The sequence below is a fragment of the Balaenoptera acutorostrata genome, chromosome 3, assembly GCF_949987535.1.
Source record: "Balaenoptera acutorostrata chromosome 3, mBalAcu1.1, whole genome shotgun sequence".
Classification (NCBI taxonomy): domain Eukaryota; kingdom Metazoa; phylum Chordata; class Mammalia; order Artiodactyla; family Balaenopteridae; genus Balaenoptera; species Balaenoptera acutorostrata.
In genome coordinates, this window is record NC_080066.1 from 102,816,761 (window position 1) to 102,841,546 (window position 24,786).

Genomic DNA, 24,786 nt, shown 5'->3' on the forward strand with positions numbered 1-24,786 from the left:
TGAGCTGATCTCCCTGTGCTATGCAGCAGCTTCCCACTAGCCATCCATTTTACATTTGGTAGTGTATATACATCAATGCTACTCTCTGACTTCATCCCAGCTTCCCCTTTCCCCCTGCAACAGTGCCCTCAAGTCCATTCTCTACGCCTGCATCTTTATTCCTGCCCTGCCATTAGGTTCATCAGTACCACTTTCTTAAATTCCATATACATGTGTCAGCATACGGTATTTGTTTTCTCTTTCTGACTAACTTCACTCTGTATTACAGTCTCTAGGTCCATCCACCTCACTACAGATAACTCAATTTTGTTCCTTTTTATGGCTGAGTAATATTCCATTGTATATATGTGCCACATCTTTATCCATTCATCTGTTGATGGATATTTAGGTTGCTTCCATGTCCTGGCTATTGTAAATAGAGCTGCAATGAACATTGTGGTACATGACTCTTTTTGAATTATGGTTTTCTCAGGGTATATGCCCAGTAGTGGGATTGCTGGGTCATATGGTAGTTCTATTTTTAGTTTTTTAAGGAACCTCCATACTGTTCTCCATAGTGGCTGTATCACTTTACATTCCCACCAACAGTTCAGGAGGGTTCTCTTTTCTCCACACCATCTCCAGCATTTATTGTTTGTAGATTTTCTGATGATGGCCATTCTGACAGGTGTGAGGTGATACCTCATTGTGGTTTTGATTTGCCCTTCTCTAATGATTAGTGACATTGAGCATCTTTTCATGCATTTGTTGGCCATTTGTATGTCTTCTTTGGAGAAATGTCTGTTTAGGTCTTCTGCCCATTTTTGGATTGGGTTGTTTGTTTTTGTGATATTAAGCTGCATGAGCTGCTTGTATATTTTGGAGGTTAATCCTTTGTCAGTTGCTTCATTTGCAAATATTTTCTCCCATTCTGAGGCTTGTCTGACTTTTATTTGGATCTCAGATGAGAGCAACAGGAGGCACCCAGCAGCACTGCCAGCGTCCGAACCCTTATCAGAGTCTGGGAGCTATCTGCCATACTTGTCAGCAGCAGTGACATATTGAGAAGAAATTTCAAAAGCAGAGCTCTCATCCCAGGACGCTGGAGCTCTGAATGCCAATGAAAAATTGTGCATCCTTGTAGAGTAGAGAGAAAGAAGATTTATTTTGATAAATTCCTTAATCACTGTAAAGGAAATTTCACCAGCTCAAAGATACTGGAAATGAGATCCGCTCAGCACAGGCTGGAGAGACAAATTAACCCAGAATTTGACTACGGAAACATTACCTTAGAACCAGAATAAAAGTTATGTACGTCCATTTTTACCTCCTGAAATGTGGGTCCTACCCTGGCACCTGAAATAAATGACACAAAACTCCATTCATCTCCTTCCCACTGTGTACCTGCCTATTTCTGCAGGAACTCTTAAAACTGTAGCAGGTCAGAGCAAATTGTCGCTGGCAGCAGCTTCAATATATCTGTGCCACTAAACTGCAGGCAGGAAGAATTAAGATGCAGAAATTAGGAATCAAGGGCGTTGAGTTTAGGGTAACTGAGACTTATCTAAGTGTAGTTTCATAGATCTCAATCTCATAAAGCCCTAGGCAAAACCTGAGGTGGGCACTGATGATTCCACCTACTGAGGAAGCCATGAATTTCAATACACCATAGCAACAGAATACATTTCTCATTAAAGATGCGGACATAATACAGTTCAGAACAAAACTCCATAGGAAACAAACAATGAAAAGCAGTGTTGGTGTTCCCCATGAACTCGCAATGAGTGAGATCTGCCCAGAATGTTTTGCTTATCGGGGCAGGAAATTGTTTCCTGAAATCAGAGACATTGTGTCTTTTTTGGTGAGTAGAGGCCTCCTGAAAGTCAAATGAGAAGCGAACTTTAAGAGAGGCAGGCATACAAACAGACCTGAAGGGCAGGCATTGGAAACCAATACAAAGGAAAAGGAAGGGGATGGATCTGCAAGAGAGATCTCAGGATTTTCTTTTCTTTTTCTTTTTTTTTTCAGACGTGCGAATTTTTGTTCCCCGACCAGGGATCAAACTGTCACTTCTTGCTGTGGAAGCATGAAGCCTTAAGCACTGCCCCACCAGGGAAGATCCTCATGATTTTCTACTGAGCACTTTTACAAGACACTTTGATAAACATTTGCTAATCACCAAGTCATTTAATCCTTAAAGTAACCTTGAGAAGCAGGTCTTTTCATTCCCATTTTCCAGAAGATGAAATAGGTTCTGAGAGTTTAAATCACTTGCTCAGAGTCACACAATCCTTAAATTGTAGAGTCTTACCCAGGACTCAAACCCTCATCTGCCTAATGTAAACTTTGTGCTATACACTCAGGAGAGTGTAAATTTGAGGTTAAACAGTGGTTGACCTGGAGGCAAATGCAAACGAGCAATGATACTATTGTGGTTTAATCTATTGCTTTAACAAATGGTTCCAGCTGGAGATGCCCTGAGGATGAATCAGCTCAAAGGATGGCGTAGGGTGCGAGGATCCGCCCCCCAGGCTTCTGCAGGTGTGCCCAGCTTGCCTCCATCTCTGCTGAGATTCAGTCAAAACGCCCCCTGGAACAGAGCCCCCTCTTAATTTTAGGAGACTTTCACCAGAGTGGCATATTAGGTCTGACCTTATCATGTAATCTTCCAATCTTAAGGTGTCAGAAAAAGAATAAAATAAAGACATTTTCCATGTGTTAACTGCAGGAGTTAAGGAGTCTTAACTGCGAATCCTTGCCTGTGTTAAGCAGTTGTGACATCTGTGACTTTTATGAGAGAGATAGAACAGATATCATCAGAAAAAGACAAGTATTTTCCTGCATCTGTCCCCTTGCTAATGAAGAAAGGAATTCAAGTCAAGGCTTTTTGGTATAGCTTCCAATTCTTTGACCAAAGGAATTCATCAACTTAGTAGCTTATCGCAAATATCTTGGAAACAAATGATAATCATTACTTAACATTAAAAAAAAAAGACTAATGTAAGTGTGTACACCATTATTCCTATCAATGCAGAATCAAAAGCAGGTGTCTTTTTTAGGAATATTTCTGTTCATGGGCTTAATTGGTAACAATACCTTCTTGCCCTCCCACCAGTAAACGACCTTCACAGTTTAAATACTTGAAAAAAAGCACAGAAAGGTGGGGTTTTTTTTTCTCTTTGCTAATGGAAAAATAAATACATCTGCAGTCAATATATAGATAGTACTCATGTGTATGGTGTTGGATCAAAAAAGATGGCGGCTAGCAGAGGTCAGCCCCCTCCTCACCTCTACAGTTATTCCATCATCGCCTTTTATACTTTCCCCAGGTGGAATGTGAGTCAATGCAGGCCAAAGTCATGAGCATAATTAACTGCAGAAACGTATTTTCAGCACATGGATGACTCCTGTGGCTGGGAGGTGAGGCTGAAATGGATATTGAAGACAGATTCAATGTTGTGTAGAGTTTAATATATCTCCAATAATATGGGTGAAGGCTATCTTTACCAAGTGTGGCCTCTTAGTTTCTGTGTCTCCAAGAATGGTAGGTCTTAGTCACCAGGCTTGGGCCTGCCTTCCCTATGGTTAAACCAGCAAAGGTTTCTGAGGCTCTTGGCCAGAGTAAAGGGGCCAGGGTCTTTGACCAGCAAATAGAGCGAGACTAACTGGCCCTCCTGGAATTGAATCCACAACCCTGGCCTCATTAACACCACTTGAGCAATTGACCACCATGAGTAATAAAGCATAGCAAACGAGATACTGAATTATATGACTGTAGCCATTTTTCATTATTTAAAAGCTGTATCAGTCTTTCTGGTAAAACACATATAAGAGGCCCTGTTATGTGAGAAAATCCTCAGAACCAATACTTCATGTGAGAATTTGCCAGAGGGAAAAATAAAATACATGAATTTTATTTCAGTAATCAGGCTTCAGATTTTGTCAGGCCTTTAAAAAGTATGTATGTAAAAGGTACAGAAGTGCTGAAAGGATAAAAACTAGAAATTTCTTGTTTGGCCCTGAAGGCCTAGGGGCTTTTACTACGTGCTTTCCAGCTGCTGGTGATATTGGCTGCACGGTGCCCCACATTCAAATGCTGCTGGTTTCCAGGGCTGGCTCTGAACAACTCAAGCATCCCAGTGGTATTTTATTGCTCTGTGGGCACCTCACTGGACTTTTAATAAATGGCAGAGAGCTTTCAGGGGTTTAGAAACCTGGGAGGCTTGGCTTTTTCCAATGAGACTATAGTAGCTGCTATGTCCTCTAAGACCTAAAGTCCAAGTCCTCTAGCTCTCTACGAAGAGAAACTGGTTTTGGGAGATACCCAGTTTAAAATACAGGGTGTGGAGGAGCAAACCTGATATGTGGGGATGTAGGGTGGTGGGGAGGGGTTGTATCAAACTGATGGTTTCTATTTTTCTGTCCTAGAAGCAAGGCGGCACAGTATAAAAAGTACCGAAAAGTATTAGGCTTAGACTCAGACAATCCAAGTCTGAATGACAGCTCTGCCACTTACCAGATGCATAAATTGACAAGTAACTTAATCTTAGTTTATTCTCTCCCAGACTTCATGGAAGGACTAACAAAGCCCAATATCTGAAATCTATCTATCTATTTATCTACCTATGTACCTATCTATCTATCACCTATCTACTATCCACCTATCTTACCCATACTAGTTTCCTTTCTTTCCACTCTGTCTTTCAACTAACCCTGCGGACAAGGGCTTCAGCTGTCATATTCAGTGTTATATCTGCAGACCTGGATGAATTAAATCCTAAAGTGGTGAGATAATTTGATCACCTGACTACAGCATCATTATTGGTAAATTTTGGGGAAATCTTAGAGAATGGAAGAGGATTTCACACGGAGGTAAATGTTCTACTTTCCCCAAAATATAGGCTGAAACTATAGGCTGAGCCCCGGAATAAATCCTAGACTGGGTAATTAAACAGATCACTTTTGTGCACACTAAAGCAATGTAAGGACGACCCAGAATCCAAGCGGATGCACTCAGTGTCAGAGCAAGGAGTGTCGTTCCCACTTCCTTTTGTGGTGGGGTTATTTGACCGATAAAGAAGGTAGTGCCTGTCCTACCCCACGTATCTTGATTTCAGTGAAGTGTGTGAAAAAGGCCTTTGTAGTCTCATGGACAAGAAAAAATTTGGGCTGCAAAATAATATATTTAGGTAGGTTCTTTACCTATCAAATAATCATAGACAAAAGTATGAAACTTGACCCAAGAAGGTGTCCAGTGGTATGCCAAAGTTATGCCATACCATAGTTTAATGATAATTAGCACTTTGGATGGCATAACCTAGATTCAAAAATGTCTTAAAGGACCATATGTAGACAGAAATAAATAAAATGAATTAGAAGAGAAAGAAATATTTTTTAAAGCTGGTACTTAAGTACTTAGACATGACCAAAGTGGGTAAGTCTTGACTTTAGTGTCTCATGTGGAAAAGAGAAAAAAAACTACAGAAATTCTAGTTAAATGCAGACATAAGGTGTCATTGGTGCTGCTCCAAAGCCCATCCAATATTAGGCTGCATGTACAGACTGTTCAAAACAAGGGAGGAGAGCACTACGAATTAGGAGGAAGAAGACAAACTGGAATGCTTATAACTAGGCCATCAGAGATGATGGAGGCTCTGAAAACTGTGCTACAGGGGATGGCCAGGGGAGGAGGAATGTTTAGCCAGGAGATGGGAAAAGTGGATGGTGGGTCACAGAGGTGAGCATGACAGGTGCCCTCCCAGTATGTGAAGGGCCACGATGTGCAGATGGTTTGCTTTACTCTAGGCAGGCTTCAGAAGAGGCACTAGGGCCAAGGTGCAGCCTCTGGAAGGAAGCAGTTTGGGTAAAATATAAGAAAAAAACACACTATTTTTCTTAGCATCTCTGATGTCCAGTAGAAAATGTGAGACTGGAGTCCAGGAAAGAGGTCTGAAGGTAGAGCCAAGAGAAAGGCCATCAACACAGAAGCTGCAAAATTGGTTGGGGTTTTCAGTGTCCTCTGCTACCAGTAGCCCAGAATTGTCACACATACATCTTCTGGGTCCCTCTTCATCCTAGGTGCACTGCTCTCTTCGTAGCACCCCTTCTGTTGAAAGCTTCTCTCGCCCTGGAACTTCTTGGCCAGCAGACAGAAGGGGGCATCCTGTACCCTCAGCTTTAGAAAGGACCAGTCTGACAGCCTCCCACCTCCGGAAAGTGACCTAAGGCTGGGGGAGATGTCAGCAGTCCAAGGACCTGGAAGCGGTCCCACTGTATATACTCTCCTCTATCTTTTTTAGAGTTCCCAGAGCTGGCATCCTAAAATGCAGAGTAAGTTTAGGAGATGAGGGGTAGTCAGAGAGAAGGGGTTTTCATGCCACCTGACCTCTGAACTGTGGATGGAATCCCTGGAAGCTCTCTGAGGTGCCGCGAGATGTTACTCTGTCCAGCAACAATGGATCATCAAGGGGTTCGGTAAAACAGACTGATTGGATTTTGAAGAAGGGATGGGGCTCTCTTAAGGTGCGGAGAGGGCTATTCAGGGAGTTGCAAACTTTGTTATGAATGGACAGACACCCTCACGGCACCGTTTTCTCCCTGCTGCTCAGAAGAGCACAGGCACACGCCTCTCAGCCTTCCGCGGCTGGGGCTCCGAAGGCGGCCCTCGGGTCGGAGCAAAGCATTCGTGTCGCCCCCGGCCCCACCGCGCCACGCACACACGAGGGGAAAGTGGGCAAAGCGAGGGGGTTGGCGCCCAATCTGGGCACGCTGGAGCCAAGCACCTGGCCTTTGTTTGCGAATCGGAGCGGGGTAGGGGCACCCTCCCGTCGCCGCGGGGCGCGCGTCTCCGCCGAGCTGGCGGCGCGGCGCGGCGCGGCGCGGTGCGGGGGCGGCCCCACGGCCCCCGCCCGGGTGCCTGCACCGCCCCCCGCCCGCTCCGTGCGCCCAGCGCTGCGCTCTACGCGGGCCCCGCGGCCGCCGCACACTTGTCTGGGGCGAGAGGCGAGAGGGTAGGCGGGCTGCTGGCGTTGGCGCTCTGCAGTGCAGTGTTAGCCCAGCTCCCTATATGGTCGGGGATTAGCTCGGCGCTGCTGAGGCTGAGCCAGGAGCCGGAGGAGGAGGAGGAGGAGGAAGAGGAGGGGGAGGAGAAAGAGCGCAGCAGCCGCGGGCGCACGCCGAGCGGCTGCCGGGCGAAGCAGAGGCGCCGGAGGCTGGGGCACCGCCGACGCCTCGGGAACCATGGCCGAAGGGGGAGAAGGAGGCGAGGACGAGATCCAGTTCCTGCGGACTGTGAGTCTCCGCGGCGGGGGCGAGGCGGCGGGAAGGTGGGGAGGAGCGCGGAGCCGGGCGAGGAGGGGCTGCGCTGCGCCGCGGTGCCCGATGCGCGGTGCCCGATGCCAGGAGCCCGGCGCGTTCTCCGCACCCGCGGGGCCGCGAGGGGGCTGCGCGGGAAGGGGCACCTTCTCCCGCCTGTCCCTTCTTCCCCTGACGCCGCCCCCACCCCAGACCTCCACCTCCACCTCTACCGCTCTCCGGGCAACTTGCTACTTGATCCGAAACCTTTGATGCCCAAACTTCCAGCCAGGGTTTGCTAGCTGTTGTTCTGACCCAGAGGGTCAGAAGTGGAGGCTCTCGCCCCAGAGTCGACCCCGCTCTTTCACCCCAACACTCCACCCCAGCCCCCTGTCGCCTTCTCCACGCACTGGGGAACCGCCAGAAGGAACCAGCGGGGCAGGGGCGAGCGTGGGGCACCGAGAAGCGGGCGCAGGCGCTGGGTCCCAGTCCTGGGTTCGCTCGGAAGGGAAATCGCCCGGCACTGCCCCTCGCACGTTCAGCCCCAAGCCGGCAGCTGCTGCTGGAGCGTTGCTTGACTGCGCCGAGTGTAAGAGCCGTGGCTTCTGCTACTCGCTTTTTCGAGCCCCGCAGGACAGGGAAACCCCGGGCTCTGGCTCCGCGTCACTCAGGTCCCCTCCCTGGCACCGGAGGGCGCTGCTCCGCTCCAGATTTTAGGGGAGGTGGTGGGGTTGGGGGCTGGGGTGCCGTCTGTCGTAACCACATCCACCTTGCCCCTTAGGGGTTGATGTGAAGGTTTTCGGGGTGGACGACTACCAGTAGGGGTGGGGGCATTAGGGTGCGTCCCAGCTCTGATTTTCGCCATGTGACCTTGAGCGAGTCGCATAATCCGCCCTTCCAAGCCTCAGTTTCCTCGTGGGTAAAATGAAAAAAATACAACCAGCATTTCAGGGTGATAAGGATTAAATGAGATAGTGAATATCATAATGTTTTGTAAACTGTAAGTTGCTCTGTAAGTGTTAGATCATTTTATTTGTGCTGCCTAGCCGTCAGGGATTGGAATCCTTCCTCTCCTTCTCTTCAAGTGCCACCTTCAAACCTGGTCTCTGAAGATCACAGCTTAACTCTTGTCCATCTTTTGCACCATTCCCTCTCCTTCATGGAGTGCTTCCTTACAATTCCCTTTAGTTTCTCTTCCAAACATGGTTTCTCTTTTGGGGGTGGGACTTGGGTCTCGTTTGGGAGCCAGTACCCTTCTGGTACTACCTTCTGATACTGCAGAATTATCCATCTCTTCATCCTGGCTCTGATCTGCAGACCCAGACCCCATCCTCATCTCTCTTGTCTATGAGAGACAACCACACAAGACAACCACACATACCACTCCTTACAGCCCTTTTGCTGTAAATCTGCCTGTTCCCACCAAAGCCCTGTGAGATCCTTAGGCTTTCCTTCCAACACATGTTCTTGGTATTGGGTGGATGGAAGCTCAGGTGCTTCCTGCCTTGTGCCTTCCTCAATCAGTCATTTCTTCTGCTTATTATTAATGATCTTCTAGGCATTGTTGATTGAAGAAGTTCCATTCTGACAGACAGGCTCAGTGTTGTATAGATGACCCAGAGGGTCAAGGCGAAGTCCTGGTGGTTTTCTTGAGATCCGATCCTATGTGTTTCTCTTGGCTTCTGTGGCCATCTTTCCTGACTTTTCCTCTCCATCAGGCAGTGTCACTGTTTTTTTGGTACACCTGTAACCAAGGCTTACCGTAGAGCAGTGCTTCTTAAACTGTTTGTGTCATGGATGTCCTGCCCCTAGATCAGAGCAGGTGGGCTCCTTTTAAAGCCCATTCATGGCCCCCTGTGTGGTTCAAGGATCCAGGTTAAGAACCTTTGTTGCAGAGGTACTGCATGTCAGTTATGGCTTCTACTGAGACCTGCAAGTGACCATGGGGGCTAGTGACTCCAAATGTGGCATTGATCCTTTTCCTTCTAGTAATCACCTTAAACATTTTTAGGTGTGTTCCTCAGTAACCCTATGAAGCAGCTTAACTTCTTCATCTTTGGCTTACTGGGGAGAGAATAGGTGATGAAACTGAGGCACAGGAAATCAAGTGACTTGGCCATGGTTGCCCAGCAAGTTATTGATCACTGTCATTCCATAATGTTAAGTTAAATTCCCACTAGAGCCTGACATTGAGCATTACTCCAGAGGTTATAGTCTTAAGAATATACTGAGATGAGAACTGCCGCTTTCTGAACCCTGACACTTTCTCTCTGTATCCATGAATTAGACAAAATTATTTCTCCAAACCTAATTGATGGAAGTTTTTGATCTGCACAAGATTTTGGTTTTTTCTTGCTGCTTTTAGAAGTGTCAGGAATCATGGGGCTGTGCTATCAGTGGAAAATTTTCACTTCTGACCAAGACTAGGTTTGAGAACGTAATATTTCAGTTTAAACTCCCCACCTACCTTTACCTTAGAGTTTCTTTCTTTTCCCAAAACAGTATCTTTGAAAGCATTTTGGCCATATGTTAGTCATGTAATGCCTCTTCGCCTTAACATTGTCCTGGACCAGAAGGTGGTTGATTTTTGACGATGAAATAGAATTCTGTCTTTGCAACTGTGAACTTTAGAGGGCTGCTACTCCAAGAGCAGAGGCTTTTTAACCTACTTAAAAAAAAATAGACCATAGACTAGTACTGTGTCAAGGACCCTTGCCAAATTGTTGATGGTTGCCATGTCCTGTTTATCATGATAGTGACAAAAATGAAAGCAGCTAGAACTATCGATGACCTGAAATGGGCCAGAATTACTGCAGTAATCCCTGTAGGCGTGTGTACTGGGGCTTCAGGCACTAGCTGGGTGGTAGTGTTCCTCTTGGTTGCCTCCTCTGATACATTTGAAGCCCACCCTCTCCTAAGTCGGGGGCAGGTCCTGCACAGGGGTTTGGAAATGTAAGCACATCGTGTTAACTAAAAGCTCCTATACCCCAAACTTGAAAATGGCTGTGTAAAACTACCGATTCTCTCCTGGCCTTCCGAAATCATCTAAGTGATTCGTCATGGCAGTCATCTAAGTCAATGAGAGCGAGTCAGCCAGACGGATAGACCTAAGAATTTTCTTGAAGGCTACAATTTTCTCTCCCACTGCTGCTGGCAGTGGCATCATTCTCCCTTCCGATTGCTCTTGCTGACGTAGCCAGTGTCACTGACGTGGCTCTGAAGCTGCTCAGAAGCAGATAAACCTGCCAGCCGCCGATCTGAAAGCAAGAAGTTACGGTGAGAAGAGTGACAATTACCGTATCTCCAGACGGTTGGTGGAGTGCCTGGCACTGCATCGTGCTTTGAGAGTGCCAGGAAGAAGATGGTTTCTCCCCCCGATTTTTTTCCCCTTGGACTACAGCATCCGTGAAAAAAAGAGAGAAAGGAAAACCTCCAAGCCTCAGCTTGTTGTTTTAAAATGCCACAGCCTTCTCTTTGCCAACGCCCTCTCCACCACAGAGTTAACTGAGACAGAACTCAGAATGAGTTGGCGTGCGTTTCTATTAGTTTCCATTAAAGATAGGTCATAGATGCCTCATTTTAACCCTCCTCGTAGAAAGTTGTCCTCCTTCACCTAAATTTGCAGCTCTCAAGCGATGGGAGAAGGCACTTGGGCTGGGAACTGAGACCTCTCCTGTGGTCTTGGCTTCCTCCCTACAGGGTGACTAGGACAAATCCCTGAATTTGAGCTGCGTGAGCTCACGTCGGTCCAGAGCACATGGTCGTGCCAGGTGGGGATGACAGTGAACTTTCCTTCCGTGGTTTATAGATTCCTGCTTGCTTCTCCCCTCAGCTGAGTCCATTTACATAACAGCGGCTTGTTGCCAGTGTCGTGCTTTTGGTAGCTCTTCCTCAGGGAGGCAGGGTGAGGAGGTGGACAGCAGTGACTTCTTCCTTCAAGCACATCGGCTCTCGGGGCGACAGTGCTTGGTGATGGAGGGAGTGCCAGAATGCAGACCCAGGACAAGGTGTGTGTGGTTGGGCTGTGCTGCCGAATTAGGTCTGATGGTTAAAATGGCAAAAACGCAGAATATTCCCACGCTCTGGGTCTCCCAGTATGACTTCGCACTTTCTCAGTCTCTTTTCCTTTGGCTTTGGAAAGCTGATCTTACTAAGGAGCTGTAGCAGGATAGCTGGACACCTGATATCCCCTCCTTTCCAGGGAAATGCCCTGGGTGGATGTAGAAGGAAGCCAGTTCCTTCTCACAGAAATTAACTTGCGTCAGAAGGTCACATCAGCACCAGGGGGTGGAGCTTCTCCCCGGAGGCACTAATTGCCGTGACCAGGGTTGTCCTGGGGGATTGGGAGCTGCCGAGCTCCAGGGAATGAGGTGATGGTGACTGTGAACCTGGAAATGTTTGGAATGTGTTGTAGCCCAGTGTAAGAGGGGTGGGGCCAAGAACAGGTCTGCAGTTGAATAAGGTGTGTCTGACGTCTGAATATTTTTTCTGATGCGAATATGATTGTCAAGCAGGATGAGGACACTTCAGTGAAATACATGTTTTTCACAATTCTTTATTTCTTTTCCAATACTGAATTAGAGGAAAACAAATATATTTCCTGGGTTCCTTAGGGTTGATCTGAGGGGAAAAAATGTTGAAAAAGAAAGGGTGGGAGGAATTTATCTGGAGAGCAGAATACCCTGGTAATTATTTTTGAAGGATTTGTATTTAAATAGATCTTATTATGAATATCTGTGTTCACTTGCCTCTGTTGCTTTTTTTGTGATCACCTGTTTTCACTACTTCCTGGGAAGGATTTTTTTATTTCATCACTTGACTCTTCCTTTACCTTACAACTTAAAGTGGGTTTAGTTTAGAAGCCACTGGCTTCATCATTTTCTAATTGACTTGCATCCTCCTGCCTGATTCTTCCCAATCTGTTGTGTAGGCCCAGGAATGTCTTCAGAAACCAACACTCCAGTTCATTTCCCACAACCCCGCATCTATATAAACCCTTCTTTATTAGCTCTCTTTAAGCTGCCCTTAATACAAGATTTATCCAATAGCAGTGGAATGATAGAATAAAAAAATTGAACTCGGAGGCAGGAATTCTTATTTCTAGCCCTAGCTCACTGTGACCTTGAATGAGTCCCTTAAGAAAATGGAGACCTTCCACACTGTATCGAGGTAGAACTTGCTTTAGTAGCTTCACAGAAGTGTCACGAGAGGCAATGGTCATTCCAACAGTACCTCAAAGGGGAGAAGAGGGTGTGTTTCGTCGGGTGTTATCATTGTGTTTCTCCTGCACGAGGAAATCAACCTTGCTTGTGACTGGATCTTGTCGAAAAGCGCATTTCCTCTTCCTCTAAAATGCTCTCTGTCTCAGGGCCTCGGCTTCATCCCAGAGTCGTTTGACGGTCTCCAATGTTGGTCCAGCCCCAGCATATCTGGAAAATTACTTGACTAAAGCAAACACCAGCTTCCCTCAAGCTATTTGACTAAAGAACTTGATTGAGAAGACAAGTTAGTTGGTGCAAGAGCCTTCAAAAGGCCAGGTAGGTCCCCAGGATTCCAGCCACCAAACAGAACCTTCAGAGTTATTTTTCGTCTTCTCAGATAATTACCAAAGCTACGATTTCCCACTGGACCACCTTTTCTTATTGAATCCCTTATCTCTTCCCTTCAAAGCTACCCCTCCCGTTTCCTCCCTCCCATTTCTTTTATGAGCCCCATTGTCCTTTCCCCCAGAGCACTGGGACCAGCTTTCTTATAAGCCCACCCTGCTTTTCCTCCCAGGGATTTTGCTGCTTCAGTCACGTCTGTTTGGAGAGTCAGGGCCTTTGAAAAGTTCCTGTCTGGCCACACCTGGATGAAGCAGATGTTTTTGTGGTGGGATCCCAGCCAGTGCTGAGGCTGCAGGGCACCACTTCTCCCCAGGGAGTCATGTCGGGTCCTCGGGCTTTGGGCTGGCATCCTCTCAGCCATCTTCCTGTTTGGAAGCCGGTGGGGTATTTTAGGGACAAAGACATTTCCAGCCACTGCAGCTTCCTTTGCTTCAGTGACTTTTGCCATCATAGCACCTCTTCAACTCAGAGAGAGGGAATGAAAAGTGCTGGCCCCTTGGTCCTGATCCTGCTACAGGGATGGGCCTTGTGAGGTGCCAAGATTGTTTTTTTCCTCCTTATGTCATTTCTGATTCCTGATTGTTAGAAAACAAAGTCCAGATCAGCTCTGAGACTGATGATGCAGTATTTAAAAATAAAAGAACTGTGTCTCTTTTCCTCACATGCACTTCTTCCCTTGTCTAGCTCAGAGCACATTGCTGACTCTACAGGAATGCTCTGGGCTATTGTCCTCTTAGGCCAGACATGGCCTTACCAGTAGGAGACACTGAGTCACGAGGCCCTGTTTTTCTCTTTGTTGGGTTTTTCTCTTTCTTTCACCTTCCACCTCCTTAGACAGTGAACTCCTCACTGATTACAGGTCTCCCAGCCCCCATTCAGGTTTGACTACTTGAAGAGGTCTTACTTTATTGGATCTGGTGCCCAAGAAGAAGGACAGCAAACATTATATCCTAAAATCAGATCACAGAGAGATTCAGAAATTTTCACAGGAGCCATCCCCTCCAGGGTGACAGCTGCTTGTTGCTGCTTATTTTTCAGAGTACAAAGGAGGCAGGAGAGAGCTCTAGAGGCAGAACCTTACAGGCCATCAACAGTTTTCTACTGAGTTTAGTTTACGTGTGGTTTTATGCCATAGGAGCCAACCCATGTGATGAGCAAGGCAGCACAACTTTCAGGAAAGTGTAAGAATGCAAATCTGAGTTGGTGTCAATGTCAGTGTGACCCAGAAGGCTAACTTTCTTCTTGGTCTGCCTTTGGGATGAAGCATTGACTCAAGAAATTCCCTCTATCAAAATACAGAAATGCAAAATTGATAGCTCAGCAGGTGCCGTCAGTGATAAGCATCATTAGCAGAGCCAGTTTCTGAAGAAATAGGAGTTGGATTGGTGACACCTGAGAGCACTTGGGAGCACTCCTGAGAGGGGCAGGCCTGGGTGAGCACTGCACTGGTTCTTGGGGGACCCTGAGTAGGCAGAAGAAGCACCAGGGCACGGAAGTCTGGGTTCTGGGGGTGGTGGCACAGAGACTCCATCTTTATCTACTTATGACCTTTGATCACAGGAGAGGAATCCTTGAGCTACATGGGAGAAAGTGGCCAACCTCATTTCAGGCATTGGGAAGATCACTGTTCGCAGCCAGGACTGGTGCTAATAAATACTTTGTTTTAGATAATTCAGAATCAGAGACAACAGTTCGAAAAAGAAAGCCTCAGATTGCTATAAGATGAGGTGACGCTACTTCAAACAGAGTACTAAGGCAGCACCTTCCTGAAGAAGAAGAGTGTTCAGTGTTCAAGTGACAAAACTCCATTGTCAGTTATCATATTTGGCGGTACGTTGCTCATTGTCATCCCAAGCAAATGCTCCAGAGTCCCTGAAACCAGATCAGGGACAATTAGAACAACTCCTACAGCAATAAAGGAGAATGCCAAGGAGAGCTGCCTATCCTCCCAACAGAGCAAATAGAAAAGGCTCTTACTGGAAGGTACCTGCTTCTCAAACACACCAGTGACAGGGCCTGGCAGTTACTCTCTGATAATTTCACAGTTGAGTTCTCTAATGGGCCTGAGCAGAGAGAGCTAGTCAGTGGGACTACAGGAAGAAATGGAAAGTTCTCCATCAATGGCACCTAAATGTTCCACAGTGTAAGAAGTATTGATTGGCCCTGCCATACTGTATGCTGTGGACCAGATCCAGACTGTAAATAACACTGGGGCAGTAAGTGAGATTTAGTTGGCCACAACTTCACATTGAACCAAAAGCTGAATCCAAGCTGTCTCATCAAAATAGGGCAGGCAATCCAGGAAGAGTATGAGCCCCTCAAGAGCCCCTTCATCTCTATCATCCAGGACTCATAGATGTTGCTCTCAACTATAGCAGTGGTCCACCTCCAAGTCGGCCTCTCTTCTGTCCTCTCTTCTGCCTAGAAAAGAGGAGTCCAAGAATAAACCATAGTGATGTCTTGAGCAAATCTCATTTCTTTGCAAGAGGGATTTTAAGATGAAAAACAACATACCAGTCAAATGCGTAAACTCAGAGCAAAAGCATTCGCTTTATTTGGTGGCATTTCCATCACCAGATACCTGTAGGATTGTCTGCCCTCCCCTAGGTTTTAGTTCATCCATTTCTGAAGACATGGCAATAATGTATATCTCCGGGATGCCTTGAAAATAGGAGTGAAGAGATTCTGAGTCTCCTCCAGGAGAATTAGATATGTGTATATGGAAGGAGTAGCTTGGAATAAAAGAATGTTTCGTTGCCCCATTGCCTGAAAAGTTTCCTATCCACCTAAAGCATCGGCCACAGATTATAAACTCCAGGAACACAGAGGTCTTAAATTCAGTCTACTCCAAATCCCTAGGTAACAGTAGATTGGAGGGCTCACTTTTAAACACTTTTGGGGCCAGGCAGGTAACTAAGTGTGTGAATCAGGCTTTATTTGCAAAGAGAGGTGGGCCTGCTCTACACATTCAAATAAAAAAAATTCTTAAACATGGCCAGCCAAACAAAAACACATCTGCAGCAGGATCCTGAGCTGTCTGCCAGTTTGCAGCCGTGGATGAACCCTCAGATTCTGAGTGAATGCGCTCCCTGGAATGCATGAATATTTTTATGAGTAGGATCGGGCTCACAGTACACATCAAGGTCCTTGGATGAAAATGTCAACATAAAACACAATGTATCATCTGTTACAGTGTATAAGAGAGAGATTGGCAGGCAGACAGATTAGTAGGGTTAATAAATGATAGACTTGATCATCAAAATGAATGCAGATTGTGCCAGCCTTTAAACACCCTTTAAAATTGTCATATAGATATAGATATCATGAAATATAAAGTAAGCAGGGTATCCATTCAACATTTATTGACCAGCCTGGACCTTGACAAGTGACTGGGAGTTACACAGATGAATAAGACATCTTAATGGTCCATGCCTCCAACAGCTGAAGGTCAAGAGGGAGCTCAGTCTGGTTTTGAGGTAGCAAGGATATCACTTCAGATGCATTCATAACAATTAATTTCACTTTTCCATACTTCTGTGGTACAAAAATTTTCTTATTAAAATCTACGACCTTGGGGACGTTTCTTAACTTCTGTGCCTGTTTTCTCATGGGTTAAATGAGAGTAGTAATAGTTCGTCTCTCCAAGCTTTGTTGTGAGGATTAAATGAGTTAATGCATGTAAGGTGCTTGGAAGAGTGCCCAAAATATAGTAAGTCCTCGATAAATATTAGCTATTAATATTGTCTCAACAACCGGTGTAAAACAGCGACATTAGTCACACTAGCTACTCCAAATGTCATTGCACATCCATTTTAAAGTTAGAAAGTACAAAAGGACAATGCCCTGGGATTATTCCATGGTCTGGATTGCTGACATTCTGCTTAAGTATAATATGACCAGGCCTTGTGAATGGAAATGAGCCTCGGATGGACACGGCCCCAAGTGCAGAGACTGAAAGGTCAGTTCTCAGAGTGTCTACTGATGCAAATGTTGACTGACTCTTCCTCTGGCAATTTTTGATGACCTGTATCAGTGGGTAGGCAACGTGGCTTGCAGAATCCTAAACACAAGCAACACATTGTCCTTGGTTTGGGGAGATTTTTTTTCAACCGATGTCTTAAGGATGGAAATTTGCCTTTCAGGGAATTTGCTGTATTTTTAGCAATGCAAGGTCATCCCACTGTAAAGATCTGGCTGTGCACCTTACCTGATCCCTTCTCATGTCTGTGGATGCAAAGCTTGAACCTAAAGTAAAGCTTGATTTTTGTTACGTACTTCAGTGCCCTCTCCTCTGAAGGGTCCTGCTGCAGGCAGTGGCCCAAGCTTCTGATTTTTACCTCCCTCCTACTCTACCAAACATTATTTCCATTATTTCTCCTCTGCTTTCTGTGGAATTAAATTTGGATAATGTTGGTTATTTAATCTTTATCAAGCATTTTCCCTTCTGTGGATGAGGGTAGATGTTTACCTAGTTAAAATTCTCTGGTCCTTGAGGAGTGACAGGTGTAATGGGAGTCTAGGCGTGTGGGCTGGCTGGTGGTTCCTTGTTTTTGATTAGGTTGTAGCCCCCAGTTGGCTCTTTATTTTCATTCATAAAGCTGGTCCCAACAACCGAAACAATTAGGCCAAGTAGATGGGAAGTTATATTTTAAAAAATTAAAGTGAGATTTCCCCCAGCTAATAGAGATTGGGGCAGGGGGGCTTTTGATTTCTTTAAAGAAAGGAGGAGATTTCTTTTAGTACTGAATCTGGATGTTTCACTAGCTATAAATTTCACTTTTTTAGTGTTGAATAGAAAACTAAACTCTATGGATGAGCTATTTCATTGAATCTAGCCTCAGTTTCCTTCCTAATCTATAGAATGGTGACTGTCATAATTAATTCACAGGAAGGGGTCAGGATGAAATGACCACACCCTGAGTGTCTCCAGAGCCGGGCCCTATTTTGTTACTATTGGCTGCCTCCTTCCCCCTAACATCTGATAATGTCTGCTGCTTGAGGATGTCCTCAGAAAGCATACTTTATAATATATAAAATGCTATAAAGATGTCACACATGCACATTAGAACCTGGGCAACAGTGAAGTCTGATTACATATGTCTGGAGCTCACTATTCTAATCAAATACATTTTAGATCAAAGTTATTCTGACATTTATTTTTTGTACATAAATATTATTGTAGTGACTCATAATTAGGCATAATTGTGCATGATTCACATAAATGACTATAATTAGTATAAATTTTGCCTAGCCAGACCAATTTTTTAAAATTGCATGTCTTAGTTGTCTCCTATTATCAGCCTTGAAGTTGATGGTTTCTCTGGTACCCCTGCCATTTTCAGATCACCATTATCATCATTGTCAACAGTGTCAACACCATCGTCACTTGTAGTCTTTGATAAGAGAGTGTTTGAGAGCTCAAGGTAAAACAGACCTGAGTGTGAATTCTCGATTGATCACTTGCAGGCTGTAAGACCCTGACTGTTTCCTCATCTCTAAAATGGGAATATTGATAACTTTTCATGTAGCTGTTGAGATCATTAAATGTGGTAATGTTTGTAGAGCTGTAATGAGCACAGTATCTCATACTATGCATATTTTCTCCTCTGCGCTACAATATTATGATGTGATATAATACATATTCTCATGGTAGGTCCTCCTCCCCAGTGGATGGGGATTCCCTTTGCCAGGTCCCCAGCACCCATGCTCAGCCTGTGCTTCTACGAGCCACCTGGGATCCTGAAGCAGCTGCTCTTCAATGATTCGGGAACTGTTTAGAGGGTAGACAATGTACTTTAAAACTGTTTATTTACTACAATTTCTAACTCAGTTAATTGGAAAAAAAAAATCTAAATAGCTCTCCCACCTGCTCCCTAGAAGCCTTTGCCAAATGAAATCCTGTGGGTGTGCACGTGTTCCTGCTTGGGTTTCTGCATGTATGAAGGTTTCAGTCCCAAATCGTGTTTTTACGGACAACAGGAACCTGGGACTGACTTCCAGCTGCTTTATAGGTGATGACAAATACATTTACCAATTCTTGGGCTTTGCTCTGGTCTCTGGCTGTGCTAAGTGCATGTCACTCACGTTCACGTCCTGGTGAACCCTCCAGAATACACATAAGAAGGCACATAACTCACAGAGCCCAAAGAGGCTCTGCATCTAGTTTAAACTCCCCAAATCAAATGAAAATTAAAAGTAGGTTTACTGGGGTTTTAGAGTACAAGAGATTTAAGGTTAACCTCTGTCTCACCCATAGGTTAGGTATAATATGCTGTTGGGGAAGATAGGCTCCTTTGCCCCAGACTTCTCTCTCACCAGGTGACAAGGTGCGTGGAATTCCTGACATTCAAGATACTCCTTTAGATTAAGGCATTATCTCCATGGTAAATGGAGTGGTCTGGGAGTGGATTTGGATGTTGCTGTGCCTCCTCTTGGATGATCAGATTATCTAGAAATAAAACCTTGATCTGGTATTATGGCATGTGGGGTTGAAAGAAAAGGAATGGTCACCAGAGCACCGGCAGGTTCAATTCCACAGTTGGTTACACTGGATCTCCTAGGGAAATAGGGCAAGAGAGGGTTCGTCAACAAAAGGAAAACAATATGGCACCTAAAGGGTAAGGATAAGGAGGAAAGAGGCCAAGCATCACTAACTTCATAATTTTCACCCCAATATTATTGTGTAGATGTTAATATCTTAGACAGAACTCAGTGTTTTCAATTAAGAGTGACTTTCATGTTAACTGTCTCTTTCGTACTGCTGATTTTTCTTCACCTTTCACACTTATCACCATCTAACATACTACATATTTTATTTACTTATTCTGTTTGTGTCTCTCCTGCCACTCAAGGATCAGAATTTTGTCTTCTTTTTTTCTTTGTTATATTCTCAGTACTAAGGATGGTGCCTGGCACATAGTAGGTCTCTGAAAATAGTTGTCGAATGAATGAATACATTCTCACATGCTGGTCTTCCAGCCCACGTCCCTACCTCACTGTGTTCTCACTGCCTGAGTTCCCCTCTCTGTGCCCTTATAGTTGGTGACACTGATGTAAATGTGTTACAGTGAACATTAAAAACCCCAAGCATATCATGGAACCTTCCAATCCAGGCTTGGGAATATGGGGACTGATGTCTCAGTTTCTGACCTCCATGACTTACATGAAGTCAGCTTGTAAAAAATGAGAAATGAGGATGGCTCTGACTTCACATATATGTTTGCCTGACTCTCAGGACTAAACACACACGGGACATTTCTAGGTCCTTAAGGAAATAGAAAACGGGTATGGGACAATTCCACATGTATGGAACATACGTCTGCTGTATATATCATTGATACCAATTTGATGACTATTGATATTTTTATACTCTTTGTGTTTCTCGGTGTTTGCAAACTGATGCTTATTTGAGTAACTGAAGGCTATTTTGATGTCAGTCTACCTTGGAAAAGATTTCTGTGTGCTTTAAAAATCCCTAATCTATACCAGATAGAAACCAGTAACCACTCTGTATAGCCCCTTTATTTCCATGTTGAGCGCTAGCAACAGCATGTACACCATCCTCGACTGGCACATGAACATGCAGATTTGGAGTAAAACTCAGCCACCATTCATATTTACAGATGAAAGGAAGCCATTTTATTAATAGTTCAAATTATTGATAATTCAAGATTGATTTTTGTTTGGCTTTGAAATGGACTTTAATACTTTCATGTTGCTCAGCTTGTTTCTACTTATATACCATCTCTGTTTCCTCCAAGCTCTCACCCTCCTTTAGAACTTAGAGGTTCTTCTGGACCTTCTTCTGAGATTTCCTCCTGTAGGGTCCTGAATAAGACTATGGTGAGGCTTCTCCTTCTTATGTGAGTCTACTGAGGTGGTTTTTTCCCTCCCAGTGTCTACTGAGCTAAATCAGAGCTAATAGCTTTCTAAAAGAATCCTAAGACATTTATAGCTAGGTAATGGCCCTTGGCAATCATCTGTTAATTTTTATGTTAGGAGACTGAGATACTATATGTTAATCCGTCTATTCATCCATCCATCCAACAAATATTTGTTGAGTACATACTATGTGCAAGACATGTGCTAGGAACTGAAGAAGATTTAAAGGGGAGCAAAATACATAATCCTATTCTCAAGCATCTTAAAGTTTAGTGGGAGAGCTTAGACATCTAAAGAACTAACAGTAGATTAGGACAAAGATAGAAGTTACACAGCCTAGAAGGAATACTTAATTTTGACCGGAGAGTCAGGGAAAATTTGAAAAGAGAGGGAGTATTTGAACTGGGTGGGTTCTATAAGGTGTTGGTAGATGGAAAATGGGGTTAAAAGCACATTTCAGACAGAAGGGTCACCATCAAGTAAAACCCAGAGGTGCGAAAATATGTGACACATTCAGGGAACTGTGAAGACTAGAGTATAGGGGGTACATGGAAGACTATTGGGAGATAAGACTGGAAAACTACTCTGCAAGCAAATCAAGGTGAACTGGACTTCATTCTTTAGGTAATGGAGAACTAGCTAACATGAATATAATTGATCCTAAAGATTTCAAAATATATGCTCATGTTAATTCACTACTGTACGGCTTTGGTAAAGTAGAATATATAGATATAGATTCTGTAAGGGTACTCTTTTATACTGGTTTCTTCAGTTCACGACTGTATATCTGATACTTTGAGAATCCAGTTGGCCCTTTAAGGACAGATATCGATCACTTGAACAACGGCATCTGTATAGACGGGACCTAGAGGTCTGAGGCTATTACCAGAGAGAACCTCCACTGACAGGGACCTGGCCTTGCCCCTGGAATGGAAATGAAAGAAGAGTCTCATGCTGCACCTAAACTTTTCTTCATGGAATGAGAACTACTGTATAGCTATAGAAGATGATTCACCTTGGCTTGGGCAAGGGGTTTAAAGTAACAGAAAAAGAAGTAGGCACTTCAAGAACATCTAGAAAATAGAAACTGATTAGCACTGAAGGGCTAGCACTGAAGGGTAGCTCTATTACAGGCCTTCTTGAGGGAGGACTCTGGGTGTTAAAAGTTCAGTATCAGCAGTGTCCCTCATACCTCAAACTGTTAAACTTCGGCTCCTGTACTCCTGCCAGAGGCCATTTCTAGGCCATGGGGCACCTGAGCCCTAAAGTCACAGCAGTAGTGGAATGAAACCCTTTCTTGAATAGATTTTATAGGCTTTACTACCCTGGCTCTTTTTGCTTTTGGTGACCTACCATATGGTTACATATAATAGTGAGAAAAAAATAGGAGATCAAAATTCAAATCAACACGTTCAGATGGTTTGTTTAAAATTTTTCTAAAAGTTTAGTGAGGCATATGACTGGAAAGTACTTGCTAATTGTTGTCTGAACTAAATAATCTGGTACTTGATCATATTGTGCAAACTTGGTTTCATGGGACCTAAATTTCCTTTTCTCCACAAGATTGACTATCTCCCTGGGGGCAAGGTCTTCTTTTATTAGTTAGTTTGATTTCTTACAGCTCTTTCAGTGCCCATATGTGTGTGTACAGTGGCTCAGTGATTTCTTGAATGATTTTTTTATTCAGTGTTTCTGCAAGACCTCATTGCTTAGAGCAAATGGCATGTTTTTATCTAGTTATTTATAAAAAGGGACTCCACCTTCAGAAATTACAGGTTCCATTCTGAATTAGACAATGTGAACTCTAATAGGACTGACTCTTTTCCCATAAAGTTTAAAAGTGTGTGTGTGTGTTTGTATGTGTGTGGTTTGACTGTGATTAAGGCATTTTTGTTGTTGTTTCTGATGTATCCCCAGTGGCAAACAGAGCACAGCCTATAGCATGCACTGAGTAAACACTTATAGAACAACCTAATAAAACAAAATGGAGAAAACAGGAGGAAACTTAAGTTTATTTGAAATCTGATACCTAAACTCAATCCAGGAAATGGAGCTAAGAGTTGGGAGTTAGGAAGACAACCATTGGTAAATCAAGATGGCGGTACAGATGGACCAAAAGGAAGTGATCCTGGATCTAAACACAAAGACCCGGAGGGTCCTTCAGGGCAACCTTCTTACACAGGCTTGAGGCATTCTGGGCCTAAGTCAGGCTGGTCAGTTTTTACTTGTGCTACATTCTGTGGCAGCACCATTCTGACCAGTTCATAGCAAGAGTAACTAATCTCAAGGTGGTGGTTCTTCAGTTTTGGGTAACATTTTCTTCATCCCCAAATTATTGGGGGTACACCATTTTATGGGTTCCCTTGTCTGCCATTCACCAACCAAACCTACTTGTACTCCTTCCTCATGCCCCCTATTTACTCCCAGAACTTATACTAAATAAAGCTAAAAGAAGAGTGTCATTGTTTTTGTTTTCTTTGTCCTGGTATCCCCCTTTCTGAAACAGTCTCATGGGAACAGTTGCCAGCATGTCATTTTTTGCTCCCCGGCTTTCCTCCCACTGACTGACTGAACCTTCCTACACACACACTCGGGGGTGTTGCTCATAAGCTAGCTCATCCAGCAGGCTAGCTATGCTGTGCTCGAGTTGTCCTATTTTTCCTCCCCTCCAAAGTCTGCCTTCCCAGTGTTCCTTTACATCATGATTCTGTTTGGTATCTTGTTACTGTTTCTATGAATTAATTTGAGCTAGGATATTAAAGATTGACCAATGCTGTACCTAGATAGTTTTATTTTAAAATCAGTCTTCAATGTTTTGATTCATATAAATAAATAATAACTGGAATTGTAGGCATACTAGCAGGATGGCATAGATTGTAGCTACAATAAGAATAGCTACTCGGAGCTACCCTACTTCCACAGCTATCAATTCCCTTCATCAGTCTTATGGATATTGTTGCACAGAATTAAAATGAACTAAAGAGCAGTGAAATACTAGTTTTCACAGAATTGTCTCTTGAAAGTACCCACTCATTTAGCATTTGGGTTGTAGTCTTAGCTCTGCCACTAATTCTGTAAATTTGGACTGTTGCTCATTCATCTCTAAAATGAATGGGGCTATATAATTTTTAAGTTCAGTTCCAGGTCTAATATTCTCTGACAATAACAGTAACTGACATTTTATTTATGAAGAACTATACGCCCTGGGGAAGGGTGAGCTGGGACGAAGTGAGAGAGTGGCATGGACGTATATACACTACCAAATGTAAAACAGATAGCTAGTGGGAAGCAGCCGCATAGCGCAGGGAGATCAGCTCGGTGCTTTGTGACCAACTAGAGGGGTGGGATAGGGAGGGTGGGCGGGAGACGCAAGAGGGAGAGATATGGGGATATATGTATATGTATAGCTGATTCACTTTGTTATACAGCAGCAACTAACACACCATTGTAAAGCAATTATATTCCAATAAGGATGTTTAAAAAAAAGAAAAAAGAACTATATGCCCTAGTAAGCATTTCATTTATTCTAGTATTCAATGAATATTTTTGAGTGCCTACTATGTACCAGGCACTGCAATAGGCACTAGGGATATGATAGTAAACATGACATATGGAACTCCTGCCCTCATGAAGCTTACGTTCCAGCGAGGGAGTCAAAGAACATATAAACAAGGAGTAAATGTGATTTCATATAAGGCTGAAAGCTATGAGGAAAAGTAATACATGATCAGGGGATAGATAGTGACAGTTTGCAGAGGTATAGGTGGTTATTTAAGCTGAAATGATTGTAAGGTTACGTTTGAGTTGAGCTCTGAATGGTATGAGAGAGAAGCCACAGAGAACATTCATTTCTCTCTCAAAGGAAAGAGAGAGGACAGGTCAGAGGCCCTAAGGCTGGAGAGGCTGGTGTGGAATGAACAAGGGGAAGATTGCAGGACATGGAGTTAGAGGTAGGCAGGGGTCGGATCTAACAGGGTCTTTATAAGCCTTGCTAATTGTATCATGTGGGAATCACATCAACCCTATA

The 24,786-nt window shown here is 44.2% G+C and overlaps 1 protein-coding gene across 1 annotated transcript in view; it reads left to right on the top strand.

Moving 5' to 3' along the window:
- Positions 1-7,202: 7,202 nt before the first annotated feature.
- The window catches only part of RYR3 (ryanodine receptor 3), a 572,028-nt gene continuing 554,444 nt past the window's right edge, over positions 7,203-24,786 (top strand). The window contains exon 1 of the mRNA XM_057542134.1: positions 7,203-7,269. Coding sequence (XP_057398117.1) covers positions 7,219-7,269 — 51 coding nt within the window. The 5' untranslated portion in view covers positions 7,203-7,218. The remainder of the gene's footprint in view (positions 7,270-24,786) is intronic.